The following is a 12487-nucleotide window of genomic DNA, read 5'->3' as shown; positions in this document are numbered from 1 at the left end:
TTCAAGTAAATTTAGATCCACATGAGGGATAATGGGTTCTGTCACACCTATTTATTAATTTTTCTACATTGACTCAATGACTGTAAAAGGAATATTCAGGAGATGAAGAAGCAACAAAGTCATACGGATGTGCCTTAGTAATAAATACACCATCACCAGCCCAAACCCCCCCCCAAAAAAAAAAACCAAACACAAAACCAGACATTTTTTTATATCCAATTGTTCCATATTAGTCCAACAGTTTATGACATTCTATGCTGCCTTGTTTGACTTACAGTCTCCCAATCAAAAGAGACCTCTCCTGGTTCAAAATTAATATTTAAATAAAATTAATGAGATATCTGAAAATAGCCACAAGTCCAGCTATGAAATCCTGACAGCTCCTTTTCTGCTGTCAAAGTCTGCTAGCCAAAGCCTAAACATGCCCTCATTGCCTGTACAGTAGGGAAAACAGGGGAAAAGGACAACATGGCAAAAGGAGGAGATAATGAGGCCACCTTGTACTAGACCTTCCTTGCCCTGAACTAAATAGCTTTACCTAGAGACTGGGGGCATGCTAAACAAACCAGAAGTGCCTTTAATCCAAATTCAATTTACATTTATTTTTACATTCTCAAATGAAAACTCAAGCAACCATACAATATTCATGGGTTCTCATGCTGTGGAAAACAGGCAAATATTAGTCTTATAATCCTAAATTTACTGGCCAATCCAACTGTACAGGACAATTATTAAGATGCAGAGTGAGCAACAACTCACAGCTCCTGAATCTCCAACTCTGTAATGACAAAACACACCATTCCTGCCTCCCCATCCCATCTTCTCTTCCTCTCCTACCTAAATGCAGAAAATAAAACCATGAATTAGGCATTTGCTTTTTTAGAAAATTAAGAGGAATGCTGTAGAGTGCTTAACATCTATGTATTGCTCCTTTCAGCCATCATTAGAAAGGCATTTTATACATTTTATATATTTTAATCCTGAACCATTTATGTGATCTTTATATACTTTTGCAGAAGCTTCTTACATTATGTTATCATTACACACTTCAAAGTTAAACTGCAGGTTACTAACTACTAGTACTGTAGTATATAACAGCTATTTATTTAGAGCTTTTAATCTTGACTGGAAGGGAGTAAAAGCTTTACTGCAACCATTTCAATAATTTTCACAACTTTAGTTTCCAGACAAAATACATACTATCTCCACTTAGATATATTATTCCAAGTAAAGTCAGTGAAATAAATTCCACATGGATTGCAGCCTCATTCTCAACCAAAATTCTTCCATCTACAGAGGCAGATATACAGAACTAGTTTAAAATGAGTGAGCTTGTTTTCCCCTAAAGAATTGTTAAAATAATTATGAAGAAGGACCACAAAGGACAACAGCAAGTAAACAAAAACTGCATTTTTTTTCCCCCATGACCTTCAAAACTTATAAAAACACAGTGTGGAGATTGGAAGACTGGACTAAGAACAGTCACTTCAATCTTTAAATTAAGGTTTTTTAAAGTAAGGTACCAAATCTCTTCTTTAAGTGTCACCCCATTTTGACAATTCATACAAATAATAATAGAAAAACCCTTACAACTACTTCTTTGAGCCCTTCAATGAAAATAATACAAATGTCTGAAGAATGGCTGTCCTATACACACAAGTGATGTGTAATTACCAGTTGAGGTTTTGCCCATTGCTGATAGTTACATAAGCACAATTGAATCAAGCTCATTTAACTTGGAATCAAATAACTTGGGTTAAGCCCAGTTGTACACAAAACCTGTCACTCCTATAAAAAATCCATTTGGTCCTGAAAAGTCTATTCAGCACATGCCCAACCGTGGAATATTTCCATCCTTTAAAATTTCCCACCACGGAAACATGTCACAGCCACAGAGAAAGGAACACCAGACAATGGTGCAAAACTGACTAATATTTAAGTCTATTTCTTAAGATAAGTGGGGAGAGGAAGAAGGAAAAGGAAGGTGTGGTTTAAAAGCAGCCAGATGATTCTTGTGTGGGTTCTTCACCCTATCCTATGATTAAGAGGCCAAGATTCCTTCCTTACTCCAAGGCCACAAACATATATTAACTCTAAACATGACTCAATGACAAGACACTCAAAACACAATTTGTAATAGTTCACCTTCTCAGTAGCTATCTGGGTCAGAAGGCAAGGTGCCCAGGGAGAGAGTATTCATACCTTGAGAAACATTATTTTACTCATAAATGCTTTGTTGTGATCAACAGCCCTTAACTTCCCTGCTAACACCATTTCTGAAGATGGCTGAAAATCTCAACACCCTACATTTTTGCCCCACTCCTCTAAATTAGGGAAGAATGCACTGTCAATTTTGCAAACCTCTATTTCAGGAACTTTCCACTATTAGGAAGAAAATTTCACATCCATGAGAATCTGGTCACGTAATTTGCACAATCTGAAAATTCATCTATAGCTTCTTTCTCATTTCCAATAGCCTCCTTCAAGTTCAGCTCCACGTTAATATCTTTGCTCCCAGGAGCCAAGCTTTCCACTGCAAACCCAGGACACTCCACATCTGCTTTCATGACAATCTGGTCTCTTGTTCTTAATAATGAGTTCTCAAGTGTATAGATTTGGGATTTAATTGGATTAGTACTACTCTCCAATCTTCTCTGTCCTCCTTCATTCTCATTATTATCTCAACTTGTTCTCCCCTCTCTCTGAGGGATAGTAGTTTTTCCATGAACCCATTCAAGTATATTTTCTTTAAGCCTTTACAGACAGGCAACCATTTTGCTTCCTTGCCACTTAATTTTGGCTAGTACCTTTTACCTGCTAATTTCTAAAACAAACAAACATTTTTCTCAATTTTCTCCTTTTTTTTTTAAGAGTTGCTCCTTAGCAGTGATTATTTTTTCACAATTTACTCTGGACCAAATTACTTTTGGATAATTTCTCACATTAGGAATTTGTAATTTCAGAGTTATGTATATAAGCTTCATCTCATCGTGTAAAGGATCAAAGAGCAGGGAAAGAAAAATTATTGAGCCATGGAAATCAGAGAGAAACTTCAACCTTGTTTTCATGACATTTATAGAAAATTCATCTTAAAATATACTGAGTAGATTCCCTTCAAGGGTCACAAATATGTTTCTAAAAAGGCTGCAACTGACAAAAAAAGAAAAGAAATTTTTTTCAATTTCTACAAAAAGCTGAATTAAAAAAAAAAAAGGAAGCTATCACAAGTTTGATAATATAGCAACTAAATCAAAATAATTATGTTCTCTATATATAGATATATTGATTTATTGATTGATACATTAAGATAAATCAAACTGATTAATAAACAATCAAAAAATGCCCATCAGTATTATCATACAATTAAGCGTACATTTACTATTTTTATTTCGTATTAGGATAACAATAAAAAGTTAATTACTTAGGCAACAGGCCTTTCTTTTAATGTAAATGTAATTTGCTAATCATGAAAGAAAAAACAACTTCAGAGATGTACCTATTTTGTTACAAACTCGTTAAACAACTAGCAGCAATTCTCAAAGAGCTGTTTTATTCTGCATCTACTTATTCATATTTAGATATCTTCAAGCCATCAAATTTGCATGAAGATTTTTCAAATTTAATAGCCTTTGGCAAGAACTACCTGTTCTGCATTTTTTAAAATAGCTGCCTTAACATAATTGAACAGCCATAGTATTATGATCACATTTATTATTTTTCACTAAAACTGCATGTGTACAGATGTGAAAAATAAAAAAGCTACTCACAGAAATGTAGGAAAATAACTTACTCCCCTAATACGTTCCATTTAGTGCAGGTCACATTTTGCCACCGTAAAACCCAGTCCTGTTTGATTGTACTGATTTGAATTATTCCACAGCCATTTTTAAGCTTTTTATTATTCTTAGTGGTGGCAGTCTTTCCTTCAGAACTGGTGTCTCATTACTTTACCCTGCCTGAACAGTCAGCTCCACTCATTAGAACAAGCATCTGCTACAAACAGTATTAATGAGATCCATATGAAGGGATACAACAAGCCATTACCCACCTGGCTAATCATTTTACAGGACAAAGCTGATAATGCAGAGTCGTCCAGCAATGCCTCGAACATCCTGTCACAATTACCTTATCCAGACAGTAACTACTATTTTAGAACAGGGCGCTGCAAAATTGGATACATTTGTAAAGATGTATCTACTTTGTAGCTACCTGTTAACATACAACATGTATTTCATCTCAATAAAGCCAAAAGGCACGATTTTACTAGTGGGGAATTTGCCCTTTGGCTTTTGAATAGACTAGCATTAAAATTATTTATAGGATACCAATAGTTTGACTACTGTTCCAATAAATATTGCAAATTTACACCAAACCAGTCAGAGTAGCTGCAGAACTCAGTGACTTTTATTTAAATAATAATAATTTAAAGCAATATAATTTTAGAGGTGGTTTTCTTCAAAACAGCATGAGTTTGCATAGAGCATTTACATACAACCAAGTAGCTGGTTCAAAGGAAATATTTCACCAAAGAGTGCCAATGCTAAATGAGCTTCACAGATCTTTTAATTTAAAGTTCATTTCTCTAAACCTAAGATACAAATACACACATCTTTATACATTGGCATTTACAAACATGAGGGGAGAAGTATTTGTTCATACTGTGTTTTTCCCTTTGGGACAAACATACTCCAGGGCCCTGCTAATACTTATGCAGCAAGGGCCCTGGAAACCAGGCACAGAAAAAGCAAGACCACAGTGAAGGCTCAAACTCTTCAAACCACAACAGACTAGGCTAAGCAAGGCTAAGTCAAAAGATTTTGAACTCAGAACTCCAAGAAAACGAAGGAGGATGAGTTTTACCCAAACCAAACTCACACACTTACAAAAATATGTAAGATACTACTCCAGTAAATCCCACGAGATATTTTATAGAATCACTATCAAATAATTTAACTAATCAATTTCACATTGTTAGACAACATTATTTGAGAAATAACGCCCTTTTATTTAGGGAAATACTTTCTCTTTTTCTAAAATTATGGATAGAAAAATACAACAATACTAAGAAACCAAAAAAGCATTCACAGTTCTACCACTGGAAAAAAGCCCCAAACAATGGGGAAAGGGGCAAAAAAAAACCACCAACGACAAAACACCAAAACCAACAGCTCTTAAAATAGAGGACGAGCGGTTCAGCTCCAATTGGAATCTAGAATTAGCAAATGTTTTTGAATAAAAGTAAAAGTAATTAGTGAAGTTACTGACACTGGATATCAGTTACAAGAATGTACCAAAAATGCTTCAATCATGAAACCTCTAGGAAAGACTGCTGCTGTAGAAATCAAATACAGGTAGTTAACAAATAGTGACATTTAAGAAGTTTGGCTAATGTTGTTGTTTTAGCTAAAATAAAACTGTTTTATTTCAGTGAGAAAGTATAACAGAAAGTTATTAGTTATGCATCTGCTTTTCTTTAAGTCCAACAAGGTCAACAAAAAAGCAGTGCTTTTTAAGCAAAGAGAGAGAACAAAGCAACAAAAGAAAAAAAGCATGCAAGCCTAATAATATTCTCATAGGCAAGGTCTAGACTGCTGCATCTAAACCCCTTTTAACAGAATAGCTTCAGAGATATTTGATGACAGGGGTTCCATCTCCAGATAATGGAAGTAGGAGATCCATAAATGGGTCTCCACTAACTGACGTCTTAATATTAAATTCAAGAAGGTCACGCCTGTCAACACAAGCATTCAGAATAACTAATGAAAATCTGTTTAATTGTGTATGGAGTCTGCATCACTGGAGAACAACTAAATAATTAGAAGAATGTCCAATGTAAAAATGATCATAATTTTTCATTGTTAGTTAGGATACATACCATGCAAAGTGCCTAATGTTCAAATAACAGCTCAGGTTTTCATCTTTAATCTCTCTTTCATATTACTTAAGGTGAATTTCATTAACACTGGATCTCTGTAAATCCATTTTCTTCTCTGAATATACCTATCAGTCTGTGTATGTTCATAATCTATTACCAGTTATTATGTTTTGAAAAAATTTAAAGAGCTATTTAGTTCCTTCAGTTTTGTTTTTCCTCCATTCTGTTTTCTCACCATTCTAAAACTAAAAACAGAGGATAGAATGTTCAAAATACTGAAAATTTCAACAAGAAATTACATGTACACTTCAATTTCTTTCACAAAATGCAGTCTTCCAGATACACTACTATATTCTGTATAATTGCTTTAGTACTCAGAACGTGGGCATCCCATCCACACATTTGAGTAAGAAAATGAGAATATTACATTAAGACATCAGTTTTCCAAATTAATAACATAGGATATGACAAAGACTCTTCAGGTCAGTTTAAGAGCTGGCTGACTTCATTTGTTCAGGGTCAGCAGCTTTGGAATGCCCTATGCCCTGTACTGCCCTGAGAATATGCCTTGACCTCCCAATACCCCACTGCTGTAACTTCGCACCCTGAGAACACCTGCACTGCAATATCCAAGTGCTTGTGCATACAGCCAGTGTTAGTAAACCAATTATTCCCACACATTTCTTAATGCTAGGTCTCCATACTGACTGCAAGCTTACTTTGACTTTTCACACCATGCTCAGCCCAAGCTAATAAACCCTTGAAGCGTCAACTCCGCAGAGGAGGGACACTTGAAGGGTCTGGGGCTTTTTCGTACAACACAGCTTAGTTCTGGCTGAATTGTGATTGTGATGAATCCTGACTGACTCCATGTGGAGCCACTTGGCAATTCTCATAAGACATGAAATTCCCCATATTCTCCAGGATTTTCATTATCTAGGATGTTCTATTATTAAAGATAACAAACCTAGCAAAATAAAGAACTCAGGAAAAACTTTAGAATATGTCCAATAAGTCCAATTAGGTTGCAGTTTGTTATTAAACAAAAGGCACCCCTGCAATGAATGTAAGAGAACTAGTGAGGGAAGATAAAATTACTGAGTCTTTAGCTGACATGAACTACATGTTTGAACATGTTTGATCACAGGATGAATTTTAAAAAATACCCCTACAAATTTTCTGATACTGCCCAGCTTCTGAAGGATCAATTAGAAGTTTTAATTTTGCTTATAAATAAAGCCCTCACCTTAGCAAACACTCACTGCTATGTAAGATTATTCTAAGACCTTGGTGGCAAGTTGTGGCTGACAGACAGGCAAGGGTTATGGAGAATAATAGTACCTGCCTTTAATAGTCAGTGTGTAAAACAGCTGCTAGAAAGAAACTTGGCCACAAACTTCAGCAAATGTTGGGTACCAAGACAGAATAAAAACTAATCTCTGGAGCCAGTTTTGTTGCTGTGGTTTGTCCTTTGTACAAGTAAATTCACTTTCCTGAGAAAATACAAACTGTCTACCGAATTTACTGTGTTTTGCTTTTTCATTTAAAATGAACTTACCGGGTGCCGTCTGCTTTCCAGCTAACTTTGTATGGCTTCTGCTCCAAAAATTTAATATTTTGCTTGTCCATGGAAACAGGCTGTGCTCCAGGGAATCCAGTCCTAATAAAAAGAACCATGTTTATTAATGGTTCTGCAATAAATAGTCACACAAGTAAATACATTTTTCACATCAGACTCAAGTCACACCTGGTACCAGACTTGCTGCAAGGTTAACTCTGAGTTAGAACATCTTCTCCAATAAAGTATTTTGCAATAGAAGTCAAAAGCCTATCTCATAGGAACAAAGTTATTTGCTTATGACAAACCACTAAATTATGTGGAACTTCAAAGTTTTAGCTATGCAGAAAGAGATATTTAAATTAAAAATTACAGGCATGATAAGCATCAACAAGTTAGGAAGCAGTGTGGATCACCAACTTTGGAATGGAAAAATCCAGAATCATAGACACTAAAACCAACATTTTCATTAGCATTGGTCACAAATCCAAGTTGCCTATAAAAATGAGTATTATACCTCTATATTTAAGTGTAATAGCAACGGTATAAATAAATCTACTGCTTGAGAAAGAACTAAGCATTTGTAGAGCTGGAGTAGGCTACATCTGGAATTTGAAAAACAACATTTTGTTATCTCAATGGAAGAGTAATTCTAGAATCTTGTTTCTTAACATCAAAAATTGATCATTCCATTTCATAGTACAGTGCAAGACTTTCACTGCCAAGTGTGTTTGAGGCTTTTTTTTAATAAACAATCCATGGTCACCTTTTTCCTCATTTTCACAATGACCAGTTTCATTCTGCAAAATACAACACCTATTTCTAGATAGTATAAATAAGTAAGTTCTAAATATTCTCATACCCTTCCCATCCGCAGAACTGCTGACATTTTTGCTGTATTCCTCCTAATTTTGGTTGCGTTGTCACCTGGGTCACACATTTAACTGTTATTCCTTCCAAGAAAATTGCACCCTAAAAAAAAAATAATTTAGTATTAAAGCCCTCTTAAAATCAAAACAGAGTATGTCAATTCAAGATAAAGACTGTTTTCACAACCCTCTAGAGCAATAGTAGCTCAAACATTCCTTAAGGATTTACCCCCAAATGTCAAGATACATTAGCTCAACTTTGCCAGGAAACTCACAGGTGAGCCATATTATAAACCCAGGAACTACATGAGTTATTTATGAGGAAAAAATCTAACTTAAAAAAGGCAATAAGGATAAGGCAGAAGGAAGGCATAGCTAGTATTTAGATGCTTACACTACTTAGCTAATACTCTCAAGAATGTTGATCTAGGACAAACTTAACAAAAGAGAAAATATAAACAGCAGATTTGTAACAAAATATTTGTGTAAATATGTTTTTATAATTTTTTCTCAATCTAAACCAGGTTATTAGAGTGGAGCTGCTATCCTGAAAGCCCCAGAAAAGCCTATGTAGACATCAAAAAAACCAATCTGGAAATAAAACTCTAAAATAACTTGTACATTCTACAAAAAGTTTGATGCCAAGAGGAATAAAAACAAATCATGCATAACAGAACACATGAAAGCCACCAGGTCTACAAAACTACAAAATTAACGATTTCTATGGAGATCTCAAACCAACCAGACTTAATTCAACAGAATCTCAAATAAATTTTCAATGCACACAGAGAAGATCAAACCATGACTATTCACCTGTTGAACCCTGCATGTGAAGATACAAGTATCTCATATCTGTTCTCTAAAACACTTGAAACTAGCTTTAACAAATCCAGAAAGGAGTAGTATTTTTCTCCTCTGCATTTCCACATGCTGTGGCACTCGTCTGTTATACACTTGAGCAAGTCTAGGAACTAATTTGGCAAAAATAACATCATAAATTGGTAATAATTTTCTGCGAGAACAGTATCCTAAACTAGCTCACCATAGGATAACTCAGTACTAGTGACAGCACAACGGAAGCAAAAGGGAAAGCAGGGAAAAGCAGGACCACAGTTTTCAGTACAGCCTGCAGTTAGTTAAGATTGGCTCAGTCATATCACCAAATCACATTCTGAGAACAGAACATCCTAAAGAAATATACTGGTTCAAAACCTTAACTACCCTGAGCTCCACAGACTTTGTGTGTGTCACTCAGCCCATACGATTTACATGGGCACCAGCATGCAGGGGAGTGGGCGAGAGAGGCAGACAGCTACTCGTGCCTGGCCAGCACATTGTCTGCATTTTGGTAAGTGGTGAAGAGCACCAGGAAACAAAGGAAGATGGTTCTGCCTTGCTTCTGTGAATAATGGCAGAGTGGAATGCCAGTACTACTGCTAAGATTGAATTAACAGGAAGGGAACGGGAAAGATTTTCCAGAAAAGAAAAAGTAAAAAATTTGTGCTTGAAAGTGTTTCTTGCAGAGTATCTGCTGCAAGTATAATCACTAAGGCACAGCACTATGAAAACAATGTGAGTCACTTGGGTATTCGTGCTTGGCTAACTTAGCACTTCAGGTTTCATGAGGACATTCCTTGGATAAGGTGCTAAAACTGAGCCAGATCCATGCAGTTTTTACCCTACTGTTCAGCTACCAATGCCTTTGGAAACAGGACACTGGAGACCACGGTGCAGAGACTCCAGAGAACTCAGATCACCAGGAGCACATTGACTCCTCAGCACTGATACTAAGCCCTAAAGGATCCAGGGAAACTACATGCACTGGTATCTACACTGTGCACAACCTTCACACCACCTGTACTAATCAACCTTGCCCCACTTGCCATGAATTTCTCCACCCATCACTTCAGCTGAAGAAGTGGCAATGTGGATCTTCCTGTGTTGGTTCATATCCTAAACACCATCTGGAGGAGTGGGGGAGTGGGAACAGCCCCAAACACACACCTTCCTGACCCTAGTGGCTATCACCAGGCCTCGGTGAGAGCTGTCTTCAGCTACTCAGACTTGACTGCGTGCCAAAATGCCCAGAGACTGACTGCCTCCCAGAAGGCAAGAAACATTCCAAAACATGTCAGGAAGAGATATCCTCTAAAATGAAGGAAGTGAGAGACAGAGAGTTACACTTACCAGCTTAGATTTAATATCTAGAAACACAGGAGCAAATCACAGTAACTGCCTCTTGGCATGTACAAGCAAAAAAGAAAACAAAATCATACTGACTGTCACTCAGTAGCAAAGGTGTTCTTTTCATAATGAAACAGGCTTCACAGAATTGGCATTGCATGCATTTGCCTTGGTTTGTTTTTTGTTTGCTTATCTTGTCCTCATCGAGGAACTCAGAAAACATGGGGTAGATGTAACTTCCATAAACCAGAAGTGTAACGTGTTTCAAAACCAGGTGCAGAGGAGTTAGTGTTCCTCTAACAAAATGGAAGAATCTGCAGGGTCTGGTTTAGGCATAAGATCATCAATTTATTTCCACTAAACTTCCTATTAGCATTCTTACTTTTGTGACATCTCTGACTTTATTAACACAGATATAGACTGGGATGGTAGTTTAAGATTCAGTGTTATCCTTCATTTTAAAAATGGGCTGGAAATAACACTGTGCAATTCAGCATAAACAAAGTTCTACCCTTAATAATGGATAAGAAATTATACAAACACACACTGGTAGATAATTAGAGAAAAATACATGGAAGCAGCAAGAGACCAAAAGCTGAATTAGTATTGTTCTGCCTTGTGAAAGGCAATTATGTTGAGATATATAAACAGAAATATTAGCCTTAAGACATGTGAAATTAATTTTTCCCTATTAAGCCTTACTAGGATGGCCTCAACTAGAGGCTTGCATTCAATTACAGGCACCACAGCATCAGGAAAACATGAGTCAACATGACAGAATACAAAGAATAACAAGAAAGGGCAGTAGTACAAAAAAATATATACTATAAGGAAAAAGTGAGCTAATAAGCATTTAACATGGAGAAGGAAAGGATACCCATACTCAAGCACATAAAATGGTGCTGCCAAATCAAAAAATAGTATTTTTCCCATATCCTTCAAGATGCCCACAGGCAGAAGAATAAGTGCAAGGGTTAAACTTTGCAAAAGAGAGTTGGTTAGACAGAAAAACCCCAAGTCACTAATATTTAGAATAATTGTACTGTGATAGTTAACTAATAAATATTATCCTCATTACATCAAATCAGTTTAATTGCTTCCTTCTGTCTCACAGATGACCACAAGACACCTGCACTCAAAATCATGAATTAAATCATTAACAGCCACCATCTCTTCCAGATTGTTTAAGATGTCACAACTCATTTCAGAAGCACTGCATCTCACACCCCATAAAATGCAACTTACTTGGGACTAGAAGAGATGACATTCCTTAATAAACAGTAAAAGTTCCATTTAACCCATGAAAGGTTTGTAGGTTCTGGCTCAGAATTACAACTTTTTGTCCGATTTGCAAAATGAAATATTTTTTTCCTGAAGTGAGATTCTAAGTGTCAGTTAATAATGTTGTTTTGATGCTACAATCAATACTGCATGCACTGACAAAGTCAAAACTTGTTTGGATTTCCTGTGTGGCACCTCAGACTGCAACAAGCTCATTTCCTGGTACCTGTCAACTTCCCTCAGGTGATGACAAAGGAAACTGTAATGGCTTTCTGTTCTAATGATTCTGTAGTAGTGTAGGAAAGAAAGGCTGTCTTGATTTTTTTGACATCAAAATATGGAAGTTTTAATGAAAAATGCTGCAGTAAAGTTTCTCACATCAGAGTTTCTGAAATGGACAGCATATTAACTTCATTTCACAGGTTAGCTAGCACTTGTTTCTGACTATTCATTACCCTAGCAAGATGCCTGGGAGCTGTCTCCTCCTCTGCTACTAAACTTTTCCTCTGTCTCCACAAAGATTTGGGTCAAAATGAGAAAAATTCAGACCATTGCTATCACTACAGCTGCTTCTAGTTTTACACTGCCTACCCCTGGGCTTTTAGGAAAGAGATGAATTATAAAGGTGGAAACATCTGCCGCAGGAAACCAACATAATACTGAAAATGTAGTCCCTTAGACAGTAAAATCAGAATATCTGAGCAAGAGGTATTTACCTGA

The 12487-nt window shown here is 36.3% G+C and overlaps 1 protein-coding gene across 1 annotated transcript in view; it reads right to left on the bottom strand.

Moving 5' to 3' along the window:
- RNGTT (RNA guanylyltransferase and 5'-phosphatase) overlaps positions 1-12487 on the bottom strand; it is a 170939-nt gene that overhangs the window by 136925 nt on the left and 21527 nt on the right. Inside the window, 2 exon segments of the mRNA XM_036380592.2 lie at positions 7434-7535; positions 8296-8405. Of these exon segments, the coding sequence (XP_036236485.1) occupies positions 7434-7535; positions 8296-8405 (212 nt within the window).

Source organism: Molothrus ater, chromosome 3 (genome assembly GCF_012460135.2).
Source record: "Molothrus ater isolate BHLD 08-10-18 breed brown headed cowbird chromosome 3, BPBGC_Mater_1.1, whole genome shotgun sequence".
NCBI classification, from domain to species: domain Eukaryota; kingdom Metazoa; phylum Chordata; class Aves; order Passeriformes; family Icteridae; genus Molothrus; species Molothrus ater.
This window is presented reverse-complemented; position numbering and strand designations above follow the sequence as displayed.